This window comes from Aquila chrysaetos, chromosome 24 (genome assembly GCF_900496995.4).
Source record: "Aquila chrysaetos chrysaetos chromosome 24, bAquChr1.4, whole genome shotgun sequence".
Taxonomy (NCBI): domain Eukaryota; kingdom Metazoa; phylum Chordata; class Aves; order Accipitriformes; family Accipitridae; genus Aquila; species Aquila chrysaetos.
The window spans coordinates 10,089,069-10,107,616 of NC_044027.1; the positions used below are offsets into that span (position 1 = coordinate 10,089,069).

The 18,548-nt window shown below is 47.1% G+C and overlaps 1 protein-coding gene across 14 annotated transcripts in view; it reads left to right on the forward strand.

Annotated features, from left to right (window-relative positions):
* Window positions 1–18,548, forward strand: part of EHMT1 (euchromatic histone lysine methyltransferase 1) — a 123,512-nt gene that overhangs the window by 84,139 nt on the left and 20,825 nt on the right. For 12 of the 14 annotated variants that reach the window (XM_030000060.2, XM_041119839.1, XM_030000069.2 and 9 more), the window contains 12 exons: window positions 134–270; window positions 1,170–1,358; window positions 2,045–2,125; window positions 4,170–4,290; window positions 5,978–6,109; window positions 8,043–8,188; window positions 10,900–11,043; window positions 12,608–12,834; window positions 13,533–13,697; window positions 14,208–14,290; window positions 15,607–15,713; window positions 17,681–17,803. In XM_030000060.2, coding sequence (XP_029855920.1) covers window positions 134–270; window positions 1,170–1,358; window positions 2,045–2,125; window positions 4,170–4,290; window positions 5,978–6,109; window positions 8,043–8,188; window positions 10,900–11,043; window positions 12,608–12,834; window positions 13,533–13,697; window positions 14,208–14,290; window positions 15,607–15,713; window positions 17,681–17,803 — 1,655 coding nt within the window. The remainder of the gene's footprint in view (window positions 1–133; window positions 271–1,169; window positions 1,359–2,044; window positions 2,126–4,169; window positions 4,291–5,977; window positions 6,110–8,042; window positions 8,189–10,899; window positions 11,044–12,607; window positions 12,835–13,532; window positions 13,698–14,207; window positions 14,291–15,606; window positions 15,714–17,680; window positions 17,804–18,548) is intronic. The other 2 variants (XM_030000072.2, XM_030000070.2) reach the window with 1 other exon arrangement.

Below are 18,548 nucleotides of genomic sequence, written 5' to 3' on the forward strand. Positions count from 1 at the left end.
ATTAGTTGGAGTGGGAAGCCTTCTCAGATCATGCCCTCAAGTGTGATTTTCCCCCAGTACAGCCTCTATTCTCTATCTGTTCTTCTTTTCATTCCTGAGCAAACTTTGGGTTTCTTTTGCTTCTCTTTTCCAGCTGCTGCAGTATCTCGGAAGAAAAAACGGAGAATGGGAACCTATAGCCTGGTTCCCAAGAAAAAGACCAAAGTGTTAAAACAGAGAACAATGATTGAGATGTTTAAGAGCATAACTCATTCCTCTGCGGGTGCCAAGGTAAGGGGAGCGCTGACCCCACTGGACATATTTACTGTCACCATACACGTCCCTTGTTCTGGCACACCAACCCCATGTATAGGTGCAGGAATGTGCTGGCTTTTTGTGGTCAGCATCTTCTGTTCTGAGTCTATGTCTTCTCTCTGGCAACAGCATCCTGCCCGTAGCAGCCTTGCTGCCTTGAAAATGGCTTTTTGAGAGTGGCTGTTCAGATACCAGCTCTTAAACAAATGTTTTCCAGTGAATGTTCCCCTTCTGTCCCACGAGTCCTGGGAACTGGAGAGATTTCAAGCATAGCTTGCGTGGTAACCTTTTTGTTCCAGTGTCCTCAAGGTGACTGTCTAGTGTGACTAGTGACTGCTTGAGGCTGTACAGCAAAACAGCTGGTTACTTAAAAAGATTTAGACAGGGATTCACTCCTGATCAAATTCTGCTTTTGCTGCAACCCATGCCCTGAAGTTTTGGTCTTTGAATTCAAGGAGAACAGTGCTAGGTCTTCATAGAGTGGAGTGAAAATCACTCTGTGATTTAACTTTCCTTTCCATTCCCTACAAACCTTCTTGCACCCTTGGTGGAGCTGCCCTTCCGTGTTTGAATTAGACTGCAGGGGTCTGTCTGAAGGCTTCTGCCCAGCAGCCCTCCTCCCCTTAATGCCTTGTACAACCATGTGAGTCTGGAATGACTCCTCGTGGCTCCTTGGTCCCCAGATTGACAGGGTTAGGTGAGACATGGCAGGCTCTCAGGCTAGCTTTGCTGGCAGCATTGAAGAACTCTGGAGGGTTGTATAGCCAGCTTTCCTCTGGCAGCTTTAAGGCTCCTAGCACAGGGGCATGGATTCAGCTGTTCTGTCCTGTGGATTGATGTTGTCTTTGTGGCTCATGTGCTCGGACGACTTTCAGAGTGAAAAGGACCTGGGTGATGCCAGCCCTCATGTGAATGGGGAAAGCATAGATGTAGACTCTGAAGAGGAAGACTCAGATGAGTTGGAAGAAGAGGATGATCATGGAGCAGAGCAGGCAGCTGTGTTTCCTGCGGATGATAACAGGACCTCTAAAGACAGCGCATCCGATGCAGACAATGCCAGAAAGGTATTTGCATGCCCTGTGCAGGACTTGAAGGAGTGGGATGGGATGTGCTTGTACATGTGGGATAGGAGTGGCACGAGTTGAGACAATATCTAGGTTTTTCTTAGCCTGACAGATGGCAGAAAGCGCAGCAGTAGTAGTGAGGCATTTTTATGACCATTTCATGCTCCCCATTGCACCCGTGAGAGTCTCCCCACTTACCCCCCAGTTTCAGCCTTGCTACATAAGTCTGTGGTCCACTATACATGCAGAATCCCCACCGCATTTAGCTATGGGATTCACTGAACCAGTAAGAGATGTCTTCCTAATCTTGCTTGTCAGTCTGGGAAAGCACTAAAACTGGTTTAGTTAATTTTTTCCCCAAATCATGGTACATAGTGTAGACATGAGGCTTGTTTTCAGATAATCAAGGAAGTTAAGGTTTGGTTGCAAAGCTTTCTTCTGGGGTCAAATTTTTTCTTCCCTGTACCATCCCCATGGATGTACCATGGCAGGTGCTAACAGCCTTAGAGTTCTTGTCCTGGAGAGGAAATTCTGTTAGTGCATGTGCAGGCTGGGGCTGGGCACAGCAGAATGAGGGGGGGACGCTCTGCTGGGTGAGAGGCGCAGCAGGATGATGGGGGGATGCCCGGCTTTCAGAGACCTGACCTGACTGACTCTTTCTGTTCTTGGGCAAATGGTGGCTGCAGATTGATGATGGTGAGTCTGAGGAGGAACAAGAGTCTGGAGAGTCTGGGGAGGAGGAGGAAGATGGAGATGAGTCTGACTTGGTAAGCCTGGCTGCTAAATGTGTCTTTCAGCTGTTGTCCTATTGATAATAATTTCCCCTTTGCACTGCTGCCAGAAAGAGAGAGAGCTAAGCCGTGTAGTTTCATGTCTCTTTGACAAAACTCACTCTGAAACCACCCACACACAGAGTATTGTTTTCCACAAGGTGCTTAACCCTGATCTGTGATACAATTAATTGCTTTCTGATGCTAACTAATGGGCTTTTGTTTGTTGTTTTCAACAAGGTGTTGACTACTTTTAATCATTTGAATGTTAGTAGAAATATTTAAGGGTGCTTATAGGAGCCAGCAATGTTTTCTGAACAACCTGAAGCTCTGCACAGCTTTTCGGAGCTCAGGTGGAGTTGTTCACTAATCCCTTGGCCAAGCCCACAGCCTGAATTCACATTGATCTGACATGCCACCTCATGGTACCAGATGAACAGCTCTTATCAGGGAGACAAACAAATAGCACACAGACAGACAGACACTCTCCCTAGGGGCTTGTCCGTATAGTGCTAGGACAAGACTTTCACCAGCTGCTGATGATTTTTACTTTTTATTTTTAGATGGCTGGTGAAGAGAACCTGATTTTTTATTTTTTTTATTTAAATTGTTGTTCATTGATTGTCCCCCACACTCCCCTTTACTTAAAAATTTTGCTCCCTTTCAACAGCATCTCAAGTTGAGGAGCCAACTTTTAAGGCACCCCAACTCTTCAGTCACCTTGAGAAAATGCTTGGCTTCATTTTCTTGATGTTTTGAGCTGAAGGTAGAAATGATTATACAAAGTGAATCATTGAAGCTCTTTAGGGTCTTGTTCCTTGTGCTCTGGCACTACAGGAGCGAAAGAGGACCAAGCAGCAGGGGCTGTGTAGCCTGCCCCTTTCTATGGGTAGCTGAGGCCAGTCTGTAGCATTAGCTCAAACCAAGGGTTGAGCTTGCAGTCAAGTCCAAACTCCCAAGTCATATCTCCACATCCTAGAGACTGGTTTTTGCTCGGCTCATATCTGGTGAGTCAGTCGGTTCCCCAGACAGGGACTGGCTCAAACACAAACCTCTCCCCCACAAGCAGTGTGATGCAATTGGTGTAAGCCACGTGGCGGGGCACAACCGAGCCCACACTCAGGGACGGTTATCAGGGGCAGTGTAGACACGCCGTAGAGCTGCCCCGGAGAGCCAGGGCTCAGCGCCACCTTTGCCCGGCTTCGCTCACTTTGATAACAGGGCATGGTGCAGCATCGGCTTCCTATGAAGGTAGGGCCTGATCCAGCCGCTGTTAATGGTAGCAGGAGGTTTTTCATAGGCTTTGGTGGGAGATGGATAAGCATCAGGAGCTGACAGTTTCAGTTTGAATGTGAATTTTATGATTGATGCGTTGAAGACTGCCTTACAGGGTTGGAGTGCCTGATTCCCCGTTCTGATGTTGGCTTTGAAAACCCACCCCAGACAACTGTATTTTTTTTAAACCAAAACCCAAACCCTGTTTAGATTCATATATGTGTCTGAATATTTGCTGCATGATTAGTCCCTGCTACCCTGTACCTTGCTTGGGGAGGCGGCTGGTCTGCTACTGTAGAGTCAATTCCCCTGGGTCCCTCTCAACCCTGTCAGGTGGCTCTTCAGGTGCAAGGCAGGTGTTTGTTGGCATTTTCTAGCATGACTGTGAAGTAATGTGAATATTTTAGTTTGAAAAAACCCACAGTTTTTCTGGGGAGAAGCTAAAACTGTGTGTGTGCCTGCATGCTTGCATTGCTGCGTGGAGGTGCTCGGCTACTACTGCAGTGAGCATGGTATAAGAGCCTACATGGAAGAGAAAGTGAAGCATGCACTATTGAAATGACAGGAAATACACCCACACGTGTGCTTGTGTTTCCTTTTTGGCACTATAAAGACATCTTAGCACCACTTGATTTCAAACCCCCAGTCCTTAAGGCCTTCTTGCATAACTCAAGCTGTGAGAAGGCTCTTTCGCATGGGCGCAAAGGACTGCGGGGACGCTGATGCCAACATGCCTTACATGCACGTGGCCTCTCTGGTTATTCAGAGCTCAGAGTCCAGTGTCAAGAAGAAGCTGCTGAAGAGGAAAGGAAAGACAGACAGTCCATGGCTGAAACCCACCCGCAAGAGGAGACGGAGGAATAAAAAGAAACAAGCCAGTGTGCTAGGTAACTAATTGTGTTTTGTTCCTTAACTACACAGAAATTAGCCTTCCAGGTGGAGGGGTAAGGACCTGAGGCCCATAAGGCAGTGGCTGTCTGCAGGGCTCACTCTTCCTTTACAAGGATGGGCTGTATGATAAACCAGGGTGTGAACTTGCATCTCACTGACAGTAGCTGCTGGTGTGCACACTTTAACAGCAAAATACGTATGAGGTGGCTTTATCCTTGGCATGCTGGAGGAATATTTTTTTGTTCCTGAACTCCCTTTCTTTTCGAGTATCCAAAAAAGACTTTGTGGACTCATGTCCATGTGGACTCATGTCCCATGAGCTCAGGGAGTGTGGTGAGGTGCAGAAGGGAAAGGAAGAACCACCCCAGAGTGATGCTCAGTTGCTTTTGTATGGATGTTTGTACAGCTGAATGGAATGTTCAGGTTGTCTTTGCTTATTCTGAAAGCACTGCAATGTTTGTAATGAGCTACCTCTGGCCCATCTCATGGTGTGGATGTCGTTCAGGTGGTCACTCTTGTTTGACCTGAGTTACCCAGCAGTCAAGAGAAGATGTCTTCTGAAAGCTGTGGGTTGGGGAGAGTCAGGAGTGCAGGAAAGGTAACAACATGGGTAAAAAAAAGTGGGTAGTTTCTGAAGTGAAGCTGTGCCTTCAGCTTTGTTATTAAGGTTTCACACATCCATTGCCATCAAAGGGTTTATTCTTCTGTGCTTGCTAATTTGCAAGCAGGCCATTTTCTTATCAGCCGATTTGTGGCTAGTTCTGAGCTAAATGACCACGTTTGAGCCTTTGGTCTGTGCCTGGGGTTTGTCAGTCATCTGGCTTGCTCCTCTTCCTCCCAAGGCAGCCCCTTTCTCAAGACAAAGTGGGGGCCATTGATCACTTTCAGAGCAAATAGCTGTTTCTTCACTTCAGATGCAGACTAGTTTTCTGCCCCTTCAATAAAGGTGGCAGCCAGTCTTCCAGGCTAACAAAAGTCTCTTGGCCAAGCCAGAGTGGGAGAAGCAAACCAGGAGAGAAAGCGGAGCCAAGGGAGTGTGAAGAGATTGCCAATTCCCATGAAGGCTCCGAGGGGTCCCCATGCAATCTCTTCCCAGCGAGGGGTCCCCATGCAATCTCTTCCCAGCAGCAGCTTTGTTCACTTAGAGCCAGAACTTGGCTTTTATGTTTTTTCCCCTCCCATTAAGCTGAATGTCACCTGCCTCATCCTCTTCATGATGTACATGATTAGCGGGTTCGCTCTGCCTGGCCGGAGTGTACCTGGAGCCCTTTGCAGCAGGTTGGAGTCAGGAGGATGCGCTGAGCCCTGGTTTCATCCCTTCCTTGTGCCATTGAAGCTTGTGCTGCCGATGCAGTACGGCAGCAGGCGGGTGTGCCTTTCAGAGGCAGAACTTGTCTCACTTATTCTTTTTTGTTGTTGTTGTTACCTACCTGAGTGGAAGCGGAAAATCTGTCTGATCAGACAGGGAAGGAAAGAAGAGATCAGTCGTGCCATAGATGCCCAGATGTTGCATTTTTGTAATTCTACGTGCATCTGTACTCATGGCCTCTCTGAGGAGCCTGCATACAGCCTGCTCGCTTAACTATGGCCCTTACACCCGCACGTGCTTGCGCACGATTTATTTGTTTTATTATTATTTATTTTTTTTTCCAGCTGTGTAAATACGCGTGTGTTTCCATCTAGGTGCCGAAGCCTATAAACCATCTTTGGGAGGCAGGGAGGGCCCCGGCCAGGAGAACAGCATGGAGTACATGGAGGTGTCCCTGGATTCCCTGGATCTCCGGGTGAAGGGAATCCTCTCCTCGCCGGCGGGAGGTGAGTGGCAGCCGGCTGGCCGAGCCCGCCCGGGCCCGGGGCCCGGGGCCCGGGGCCCGGGGCCGGGGCTTTGTTCCGCCGGGCGCAGCCGGGGCGGCGTGCGGGGGCCCGGCTGCCCCCTGGCGGCTGCGGGGGCCGGCCCGGCCGCGGAGCGCCCGCCCGGCGCCGGGAGCCTCGGCGCCGGGGCCGGGGCCGGGGATGGGGAGCCCGGCTCGGGTGGAGGGCGGTGGCTCGGGAGGATGCCCAGCGAGGGGTCCGAGGTGCCGGCCCGGCCCGCTCGGCAGCTCCCCTCCGTTCCCTGAAGGATGCTGATGTAGCGTCTCCCCACATCGCTGCCACTGCCCCCCAGGATCCTCTTGTTCAGCCCCGGGAAGAGGGGGGACCGGTGGTGGTTCCTGGGTGCTCACCCCCGGCTGCTGTTCCCAGTGCTGAACTTGCCTCAGATCCAGCGTCTCCTGGCTAACCTGGATCTGTCTGTCCCCCGTTGCTCTTTCACTTTCAAAGGTTGTCTGGCTCTTTCGATAGAGGCACATCAAAGAGCGGGTGGGAGTGTTCGCCACCGAGGGAGGGTCAGGATGGACGAGGGATGCTTTCACCAGAGCCTCTGGATGTCAAAAAGATTATGAAAGTGACAGCTCAGAAGGCGAGGAATGAGCTTTGTGATTTGCCGTCCTAGAGAAAGCTCTTAAACCTTTAAGATCTTGACAGGATTTTACATGAAAACTGCAAGGACTTTCCCTCTGCTTGTATGTCTTGAAATATCCCAACCCTCCTCTAGGCTTGGTCTTGCAACCTGTTGGCTAAAGGAAACTCCTTACAAGATGAAAGGGGCTTGTGCTTCGGCTGATAGGGTCGTAGGCATGGGCAGGATGCTGCAGGGGGGAGTGCTGCCATTGCCAGGGCAGCTAAAGAGGAATCTCCCTTAGCAATTAAGTTAATCTTTGAAACTTTGCAGCAAAATAACTCTCCTTTCAAAAGCTTAAAAAATAGCAGCATGCTTCCCTCTCACTGAGACTCAATCCCATAGCAGGCTTGGGTAGGGAAAGCTTGGAACACTTCAGGGTGAACCAATCCAAAGGCAAATGTGTGAAGGCTTGCTTCTGTATTGAAAACATTGCAGAGAAATGTTATGACTGTGTAGGATTAGAATAGGAGTGTAGGACTAGAAGCAACCCCTTTGTCGTTAGCCCAGTGTTTTGCAATTATGGGTAACCTAGTGATTGAGTTGAATCCAGAGGAGCATTCACGCTGTGCCCCCATACCTGGCAGTGAGCCCCCTCAAAGGCCTTTATCCACCTTTAAATAGATTTGAAAATGTTCAAAATCTGAGAGAAAGAGATGAGGAGAAGGCAAGAACATCTGAGCATCTTGCTGCTTTCTTTTCCCTGGTTTGTTCTCTTTCCAAAATAAATAATTCTTGGTTGGCTGAGACCAAACAGTCCCAGGAATTTTGTTTTCCCATCTGTGTAATAAGCCTCTGCAAATAGAAATTTGCGCTTTCCTGATCTTCTCTATTTATCACTCCACTAACTATTCAAATTTCCAACTCTGGGTGGTTTCCTACAAATTTTCTGGTGCCAGAGCACAGTGTTGTGGGGCAGGTGGGGCGGAGAGACAGGCTGATAAAAAATCGGTACCTCATTGTTGCTTTTCCTTGTTGAGGTTTTCTCAGAGTAAACTGTTCTTAACTTGCTGTTCTTGATTTCAGCACAGTCATCTGTAATGTGGCTGGACTTAGGAAAGTACAGGATGCTTTTGCAAACTCCATCTGATGTAAGAAAGGGGTCTTTTTCGCCAGGTTTAGATAATGCCTTGAAAGCGTTTCAGGACATGGAATGGGAAGATGCCAGAGGACATGGGTGGTGTTGGTGGACTGCATCCTTTCTCCTGGAAGAGAGTTTCAGAATTGATTTACTGGTCTTCTGTACTCCAGGTCTTTCCAATGGTCCTGAAGCAATGGAAGTAGATGGTCTCCAGGAAGTCCCCCTCTGTAGCTGTCGAATGGAAACCCCCAAAAGCAGAGAGATCACCACGCTAGCCAACAACCAGTGCATGGCCACGGAGAGTGTTGATAACGAGGTAGGAGCCTGTCTTTCAGCTTCTCACAGACCTTTCTGCTGAGGACAAAGACACAAAGAACAAAAAGCTGTGCCGGGAACATGTGTCGGGTCACACAGGGGCTCTGCAGCCTGCTAGACTGGGAACCCACTGATGTGCGGGAATGGCAGGGCAAACACCTTGCTCGCTAAGCTGAGGGCCCCAGCACTCTGCGTGTATTGCACAGTCGTGTTGAAGCCACTGGGAAAGGAGGCGGTGGTGTGGTCTGCAGTTGGAGAGGTGCTGGGTGGATCTCTCCCGATTGTCCTGGCCTGTGCAGCTGGATCAAGTTGATGTAACAGACACACTTCAGGCCAAGTGGGCTAAAACACATTAGCATGCATCAAAGTGAGAAAATCCAGTCAGAGGAAGCTTGGAGCTGGTTTTGCTTGACTACGAAGGAGCTGATGCAAACCTTTCTGTAGCCAGCTCTTGAATTTCGGGAACTTGGCATGCCCTCCGCCGGCTCAGTCTGCCCCAGTCTTCCTCTCTCCTCCTCCCCCAAGAGGCTTCTGTTACAAAGCTTCCTATGTCCTGGCAACCCTGCGCAGCCTCCAGGTCTGGCTGACTGAAAACAGTTGCACTCGATGCCTTTCAGTCGATCGCAGCTGGGCTAGTTGGGCTCTCCTGGTTCCAGAAGTGTGGAAGTAAGTGGCAGAAGTGACTCCTTCCCAGAGTCTGGAAGGTGAGACTGTGGGACAGGAACACACTCAGTAGACTCTCCTTTTACTGGGAGGCACTTGGGTTTCTTTTAAGCTTCAGCTCAGCCGCAGTCACACTGCAGCGCTCTGACACTTGCTGGTGGTAGGACAAGGAGTGAGAATATCCCTAGTTTTCCTGTAGGATCCCAGGAGAAGGGTGGATGGAGGGAGAAAGAGATAATCAGATTTGCAGCCCAGCTCTGCTTCTGTCAGTACATGCTGGTACCTATAGAGAAAGGAATTTCCAAAGCATGGCAAAATTGATTCATTAAAGAGAGAATGCCCTGGAGCCTTGTAGGAGAGAGGGGGACCCCAGGGCTTCTAAATAAACAAAAGGTATTTGAAAGAGTTCCTTCTCATGTAGACGGTGGTTTGACAGTTCTGTCCCTGGATAAATCAGAGAAAGGAGTAGCAAAGGCCATGCTTTATGTTAGATACTTTTTCATAACGGGATAAGTGACTCATAGATGTTATAAGAATATTATACATGTGAATAGTGGGTTCTCCAGACTGTCATGTCCTTGGAGGATGTTATAAATAGTTATGAGCACTGTGCTGCACTCTCTAATGGTTGGAAAATAGCAATTAATCATTTCGTACTTTTTTTAGAGTTTCTAACAAATAATATAGTGTGACGTAATAATGCAGGGACTTCCTCACACGGACAGTGCAGCTTTTCAGGTGTTAATCAAATTTCCTCAGCTCATAAGTAAAAATCAATGCAATGGTCCTCTCCTGCCAGCCCTGCAGCCTCTGGGCTCTGTGTGTTAACGGTGATCAGTCTAGCCAAGGCGTCACAACCACAGGTAGACTTTGCAGCTGGAATTTGGGTAAGTTGAATCAGAGATGCTAGGGGTGAATGATTAGCCTAGGTTAAAATCCATTCTCTTTTTCTGTAGGGGTGTTGATTCTGCAGAAGTGGAGTTCAAAAAAATTAGAGAGAAAGTCTAGTTTTGTTGAGAAAAAGCAGCAAATCAAACCTTAGCTAGACCAGAGGGACAGCCTGTTGGTGATGAGCAGGCACCGTGTTCCTGACTGACTCCTCTGCTCATGGTGGCAGCGCACAGTAAACCATGCACAGATTTCGGTAGGGATGTTTCCTTGTAGCAGCCTTTCACGTTTATATTTCTAGTTTATAAATGTCTTTTGCCAAGCATCTGGGAAAAGCAAGGTTATTATCAAGAGGAACTTACAGAACCCAAAGAGCGTTGCGTCATGCTAGCAGGTGGCAACTGGGATGTGAGAATGTCATAGATGTATGAATGGGGGCAGCAGAAGGAAGCGCTGATCTTTCTGATGCAGCAGAACGAGTAACACTGATCGGGAAAAGTGAACCCCAATTACGGAGCCTGCTGTCATTAACAGAACAAGGTGGTGCATGAGAAGATAGCTTTTTAAGCCCAGAGCTGTACATTGGTGAAATCCTTCAGAAAATGTGCTCAAAATGTGACTTTAGCTGAGCTCTCGTGAAAGCCTGGCTCTTCATCCCTGTGGTCTGGGCAGGGGCCAGTGCTGGAACCAGTACAGACGATAACTTTGCTGGCAGTGAAGAGCAATTATTTTTCCCTTTATCTTCCTGTGACTTATACTTTTGAACAGTAACAAGATTTAGTGCGCATGGTCTTGTTCTCTTGGTCACCGACACCCGCTCTTCCTGGCAAAAGGAGAGCGTATGTTGTGTGAGTCAGGCCCATGGGACTGCCCCTTCTGCCGCTGCTTGGCTGTTGCGTATTTCCAGTTACGATTTTTTTTCTTGCAAGGAACAAACGACTCGGGGTCCACATGCATGTTAGTTAGTAAATGATGCGTTTCTTCCTGTGAGAGCAGCTTTCACAGCTTCCTGCTGCACTGCTAATGCTATCTGGCACACATCTGAATTGCTGTGAAAAAGCCAGGGCTCATCAAGGCAGTGTGCAAAATCTTCCTCCGCACAAGCACAGAGAGTGTTTTGGTCTCCAGTAATTTCATTTCCTTTAATTTCTCCTGTTCCAGCTGGGCCGATGCACAAACAGTGTGGTTAAGTATGAACTGATGCGCCCGTCTAACAAAGTCCAGCTTTTGGTGCTGTGTGAGGACCATAGAGGGAGGATGGTGAAACACCAGTGTTGCCCTGGCTGTGGATACTTTTGCACTGCAGTAAGTCCGTGCTCTCAATCTAGGGAAGGGGGTACCTGTTGCAGTAGCTGGAAGAGCTGAAGGTGGAGATGGTACCTAAAGGGGTTTACTGACTTCCTGGCATCAGCTCCACCTCGTTCCACAGCACATCAGGTGGTGTTTTCAACACGAATGTGTGTGAGGGTAGCTGCAATCGTCACCTTTATCTTCCTGGAGACCCCAAGGGGTGTTACTGAAGGGTTTTCTCTGGGATTTCACACGGTGGAAGTCTTGCCGTAGGAATTTCTTTGGAACAAGGGGTTTTTTTTTCTTTCTCTGTACAGATCAATCGCATCAAAAATTGTATTAGCTGGTTTGTAAATGAATCTGTGTACGCACATCTGTGTTGCCCCACCGGTTCATGATGGTTTAGATGGGAAACCTGAGTGATGGCACTGGAACAAGGCAGTGTTTGAGATCTCCTGCTGCTTCTTCCACCTCTGCCATGGAGGCTTTTAATAGCGTTGGTCCAGTCCTTTAAGTCATCAGCGTCCTAATTTCCCTGTTGGTAAAGCTGAAAAACACCAATTGAGGGCCTCACGGGGTGATGAGGAGGCTTAATTGTCTGATGCTAGTGTTCTTCAAGATGACTCAATGACAGATGCTACAGTAGTCTCAAGCATTATTGTAATAAATGGAGCCATCCTGGGCTTTCATGCTGAGTCAAAGATCATTTAAAAGATAAAATCCTCAAAACACTTAAAGGCATTTTTGCAAAGCTGAAACAGAGTTAATTAGATTGCTTGGGAGGACCGTGAATTCAGGAGAAGAGTGGGTTTTAACTAGCCTTTCCTTACATGCTCGTACATCTCTCAGGGATGTGTCGTAGTTCACACAGGTGAACCTGGGAGTGTTTGTCTGTGCTATCCGTCACTAGTAACACAGAGCACAGTAGGGCTTCAGGTAGCACTGATATCACAGGGCAATGAATTCTGGGGTACCTTCAGTTCAGTTCGAAGGACTTTGCTGGAAAGGGAAAATAATTGTAAGAAAAGTTGCCCAAGTTTGTTGAATCAGCAGTCAGCCACTTTATTGGGGTTAAAGAGCATATGGGGCTGGTCCAAGCAGAGAAGTCGCATACTTTAGGTTACATCGGGGTTAACAGCTGATTTAATTATATTCATATAGGTCCTTGGATGGTTTGTGCGCAGCTTTGTTAGGTAGTTCTAACGCTCGCTCAGCACACAGGTCTGAAGTTTTCTTTTCCAGTTTTGGGGGCGTCCTTACAGTACACTGGCACTTCTAGAAACATAAGCAAGAACTTCAAGCGTTAGAGGAAAGAGCTGGAAATTGGGACTTCTTGGTTCTGTTTCCCAAACACAATTAAAAAACTTGCTTTGCAGTCCCTAACCAAGTGAGTTTTTTCCCTGTTACCTTGGTTTTTGTTCTCTTCTAAAGAAGTGGCAGTGCTTGCTTACTGTATTGGAAGCGCCAGGGACAAGAGTGGTGGTCAATGAAGTATTTAAGAGATCTGCGGATGAAGCATGTAGAAGGGGTAAGGCACGTAGTGACCAAGGTGTGAATTTCTTCTATGTGGTTTTTTTAGGGCACTTTCATGGAGTGTCAGCCGGAGAGCAGCATCTCCCACCGTTTCCACAAGAACTGTGCCTCCCAGGTTAACGACATGAGCTACTGCCCACACTGCGGGGAAGAGGCCTCCAAGGCAAAGGAGGTGACAATAGCAAAAGCAGACACAACCTCAACGGTGTCGCTGACCTACGAGCAGCAGAAACCAGCAGCTGTGGAGGGAAGGGCCGACACCACGACGGGGAGGTGAGCTTGGGAGCACGTGGTGATCTCAAACCTCATGCCAGACCTTGCTTTGCACTTGAATGCTTGTTCTCTTCCTGATGGAGCAAAGTGCTTTCTGGTCCAGCTCTGAAAGCTGCAGGAATCTGCAAGTGTGTTTTGTGTTGCTTGCTTTGTTGGAGAAGAGCGCAGCAGCCACAGGGTGAGCTATGAAGATAGGAGGGGTTCAGGATTTAAAACCATTCCTTCCTCTTATTGTTAGGAATGGAATAATAGTGGAACGAGTTGATGTTGCCAGGTCTGCTAAGTGACAGGGAACTTCATGCAGTACCTAGCTGTAGCTCCTGACTTGCACCAATGGGCACAAGTATAAAGAGAGGATGAAAACGCAGAGGAAAACGCAAATCAAGCCATCCCTGCATTGAACAGTGCTCCGACTTCCCGTCTGATCTGATCTTGTTCTGGTGGCTTTTACAACTTGCTCCATGTTCCTGGGTTTCCTGTAGCACAGAGTACATTAAAATGTAATCATAGGGCAGTGCAACTCCTTTTTGGGGCAAGTTCTTACTGAAAAGGCTGTAGAATATATTGGTTTGTGTTTTGATTTCACTTATGCTTATCTGTATTTAAAATCCATTTCCTTTCCTTCTTTGGCATAAGATACACACTGTTGTGTATTTTTAATGGTTGTGCTTTGGCTGTCTCTCATTTTTTCTCTCCAGTGGCACTGGGACGCGGTTGTCAGAGGAAGACAAGCCAGAAAGTTCGGCTGCTGAAGGGTTTGACATGGCTGGGTCTTCAGTTTTTCCAAAGCCTACTACTAGTCTGACCCAGGGACCAGTTAAAGAAACTCTGGAAAGTGCCCTGATTGCCCTGGACTCCGAAAAGTAAGAAAAAGACTGCTGGGTCTCTCCGGCTCCCAGCAAAGTTGCTTAACCTAGAGGAAACTGAGATTTAGCTTCTCTGGATTTTGGCCCCACTCAGACATTTCTTTGTTCACTTCAGTCATATGTCACCCCCAACAGATTACTGATTCAAGAGGACAGTTATAGCTCTAAATGTCTTATTGATTTGTCTGGACGATTTAGTTTTTCACTGGCCCTCTGACTGCAGCTGTAACTACTAGAGTTCCTGTTTACAGTAGTAAGACCCAGAATTTGTTAATGAGTGGCACTGGATAGATACGGCCCTCATTAGAACAAGGTTGTCTGTGGTTAGAGCTGGAAGTTGTAAGACCTCCTTCTGGAGACTTGTTGTTCTTGTGTTTTGCTGGCACTCTGGAGGTGTACCATAGGAACAGACTTTGTCATGCACACAGGGTAGCAGTGGGGTGGGGTGAAATGCTGGGAGTGTTCCTCGGTGAGTATTAATCATGCCTTTTTTCCCCACTCCTGCAGACCCAAGAAGTTGCGGTTCCATCCAAAGCAGTTGTACTTCTCTGCGAGGCAAGGAGAGCTGCAAAAAGTCCTGCTTATGTTAGGTAGGTGGCTCCTTCCCAGGACATTGCATGTCTGGCAGTACTCCCAGCTCCTGCCAGGCAGCTGCCAGAGTCCAGTTCCCAGCATGGCGGCACGTCATATTCCCCACTGCCCCTTGTGAGTGGAGTTGGAGGAGAAAGCCACTTTTGCAAGTGATGTGTCATTGGAAATGGCTTCATCTTTCTGTGAAATGTGGACCTGCTCCCAACTTGTTTCTGCGTTTGGGCATGGTTTTATCCAGAGAAGCTGTTTCTGTCCCCACGTGACCTACATGTGATTTTTCCAGTCCGACAGAACTTTTCCTCTCCGTGCAATGGGATAGTTAGGTATTTGCATCCAGTAGAGAGGTAAAAAGATGGGAGTTGGCTGAAGCCGAGACCCATCAGCAAGAGAACAGAAAGGAAAAGCCCTTCAATACACAGGGTTTGTTTTGGGGGTACATGGTTGTCTGTCACCAGGTGACTTTGAGCTGCTGAGCTTGTTTTTACCAGCAAATATTCTTGAGGAATCTCCCCCTTTGAAGGACACAGTGTTTCCTTGGGATCATTTCCTTTCCACTCCAGTACTTTGCAGTACATTTTTGGACGCTTTATGTTCTTTTCATTTATCAGATTCTTCTTTTTTCTTCTAGCAAGCGTTGGCTTCATTGTTCGTGTCTTCAATAGCACAAAAATGTTATTCATTGATATTTAACTATGGCCTCATCATATGCAACATGTTATCATGCCCAGACATCTTTGTCTGGCTGTCATCATCATCTGTCAGTCTTTGCACAGCTGTGAGAATCTCTGGCCAGATCCCGAGCTTGTGTTAGCTGGAGAGGCTCCATCCACTTTGTAGCCCTGTGTTTGCAGGAAAGCAATGAGGATCACTAATATTAACTGCAGTTAATAGTGGTGAGACAAAAAGGCCAGGTAGTACTGACCTGTTGTTGTTTCCAACTTCTGTGTTGCTTTAAACAAAGCAGCATTTTTTTTTCTTTTTATCTTTGTATAGTGTTTGTTGGTTTTGCTGCACTGAGAGATGGTGAATTGTGAATCTGAGAGAGATGGCCTATGTAGAAATTGTAATGCCTTAAAGGTATTAAATTCCATGGTGTTTCTGAAGCTCTTGGTTTGAGGGCTGTTGCATATCGAATGTCCATGGGACTACCCTGAGAGGTTTCTGGCTTGAATGTGTAGTGAGTGATTCGTGAGAAGGGCTGAGGATGGGCTGGGAAACTGTCCTTTAAAAGCCTTTAGCTGAGACCTGGTTCTCCTGTTATGCTTTTCTCTAATCTCTGAATTGTGGTTGAAAGCATCTCTGCTCTGTTTTTCAGTGGATGGAATTGACCCTAATTTTAAAATGGAGCATCAGAGTAAGAGAACCCCTCTCCATGCTGCCGCCGAGTCTGGCCATGTGGACATCTGCCATATGCTGATTCAGGTCTGTCTCCACTACATTCTTCTGTACAAGCAATTTTCTGTGGTTTTTGGTCTACTGCCCCACATGGCTAAAGCTCACTTGGAAATCAGCAGTGAAACATCCCTCCTATAAAAAACCTCCTCGTTCTCAGGGTTTACTAAGGGAAGAGTGGTGGAGAGTAACGTGAGGTCTTAGAGGACATGACTGAAGCTGTCTTTCTAGGCTGTTCTCCAAGCAAGCTTCACTGTCTGGGCAATGAGCATGTGAAGCTTCGATGTAGGGCACTGTGGAGCATGTGGAAACCTATATGCCTAAGCACGCCCAGCAGAGCAGTGCACTGCCAGATGTGCCAGCACAGGCTGACCGCTGGCAGACTGCAGGTGATCTGCAAGCTGCTGCCAAGTTGTTCTTTGTAACGAAGGCAGGTAGGCTCTGGAGCCTGGAAGCTAGCAGACTCTGTCTTCCCTTCTGTCAAAACCTGAGAAGCTCCAGCAGGATTTTCCTCTGCAGTGTAAATGTCCTGCATTTGAAAAGGAGAGAAGGAAACATGCAAGTTTGGCTTAATGTCTGAGATTTGGATTCTAATTGAGGGAAGATGGTCAAAGACATAGGGGTGCTCTTGTTGAACCTGCTCCAAAATGATGTGAAGAAAAAAGGATTTTAAAAGTTAGAGTTTTTCTTTTTTGTACTGCCATACATTGTCTGGAGTGACTGGAAGTATGTTTTCTTTACCCTGTGTGACTGGGAAACCTTAAAGGGCTTTTGGGAAAGCAACAATGCCACATCTTGTAACATGCCAGCAGGCTCATTTTCAATTTCAGCATCTGGAGTCAGAGGCTTTCAAAGTAGTGCTGTTTGAAGATGCAGCTATGGGCCTACCCAGCTGCCCTCACTCACTTAAATTACTGCATGTGAAGACAACGTAATGACTCGTATGAGTAAAAGGAGCAAAATTTGTGAGATATTACAAACAATTTGAATTGAGTATCAGTGGGGTTGGTTTGTTTCCAAAATCCTTCATCTTCTTGTCTCTTCCCTGATGTCTGGCTATTGCAGTAGCACAGTATTTGGCTGGGAATGTCCCCAGCTTGTTAAACTTGAAATGCCTCTTCTCTGGTCTGGTTTAAATAGCTCTAGCTATTTAAAAGTAGTCAAAACAAATGCATTCAGTGGGAGGCACCTGGAAGAAATGGGGCCAACTTCTTGTACCAGGTGAACCTGAGTCAGCGTGTCGCTGCTGTAAACAGGTCTGTGCTTCACGCATATATATGCATGCGTGGCTTGCCAAGAATTGTGCTGTCTCTGAGATTTTATTTTGGTTTTAAGTATTGGGTGGGTTACTGAGCTAAGCCAAAGAGTTAAAGCAGGCAAGATAGATGACACAGTAGTGTTTTGGGAAAGAGTAAGATTTTGGTCCAAGGCACTCCATGTTGAACTGAACATATGCTCAGAGACCTCTAGAAATGTTACCGTTGACTTCAACAGGAATAGTTAGCTAATCTCCAGGACTTTTTTTACAGCTCCTACCTCTGTTGCAATCAGCAAGTTGTTCCTACTGCTTGTTACATTGGGAAGAGCTGGTTTTTGTTTGTGTCCATAGAAATGATAGACCAGGGAAAACAAAGCTGCTGGAAAAAGGAGGAAGCTGATTTTTCCAAACTGTTACATAAACAATATGTAGAAAGTAGCAGTACAAAATCCATTAATAACAACAGTTATTTAGTACCAGCCGTTGGCTTCCTTATGCCCTGGTTACTGGCCATAGAAGGCAGGAGAGAGGGCAGGCAGTGTGTGCTGCTTTCCAAAACAGGTGAAGTTGGACTGCTTTCTTTCCTGTTTTTATTTCTTTTTTTTTTTTTTTTTTTCCCCTGCTTAATATGGCTAAATTTCAGGAAAAAACTTGCTACCAAATCTCTACTCCCACATCCTTCCTCTGCTAACCAGTAATGATTATAACTGTCCTTGTATTTGCCTTTGCCTCTTAACAGGCTGGTGCTAATATAGACACCTGCTCTGAAGACCAGAGGACCCCACTGATGGAAGCAGCAGAAAACAACCATCTGGAAACTGTGAAATACCTTATCAAGGCTGGAGCACTAGTAGATCCTAAGGTAACAGTTTATGCCTTATCTTTTTTTCCTGAAGAAGCCTCTGTCCACCATTTCTTTCCTGATAAGGTTTTAAGTCTTGGGTGGAGTGCACAGGCAGAGGGGAAATGGACTTGCTTGTCTTGGGAGTGAAGGCTTGGCAAGGCTGTGGTTGTCGGTAGTATCATTTTAATGGTGCAGTGTCCTGGCTGTGATCAGTTTGGGGCAAGTGCTGCCACTTGCTACGTTAGTTTGTGGCACCAAATGTAGGGGGTATTTGATTTCATATGGGGCCACTAAGTATTAGTGTCACAAATCCATTGCAGTGAATTTGGAGTTTGATTGCAGACTTTCCTTCTTCATAGACTCTAATAATGGGAATTTTGGGGTGACATTTTAAAATGGGCTGGTGCTTGCCAAGCCAGCAAAAATGACAGAGGAAGCTTTGCTTTCCAAAGGACCGATGTGTGGTTTCTTGCAGTCACGCTGCAGTGGCAAAATTGGACCCCTTTAATTTAAACAAATACAATAAAATGCAGCTGTCTGTTTGCCTTTAGCATGCTCTGGTTGCTTTGCAATCTTGGAAAATATACAGATAGTTTATTAGTCCCATAAATCAGATGCTATTTGGAGCACAGGAACCCTCCCCATGTGAACTTCTTATTGTTACAACCTGCTGCTGTTGGCGCACTCCTCTGCTATTGCTGGGGAGTATGGCTGAGCCGGCGTGTTCTTTTCGCGAAGAAGCTGGCAGGGCCAGGGGGATTGC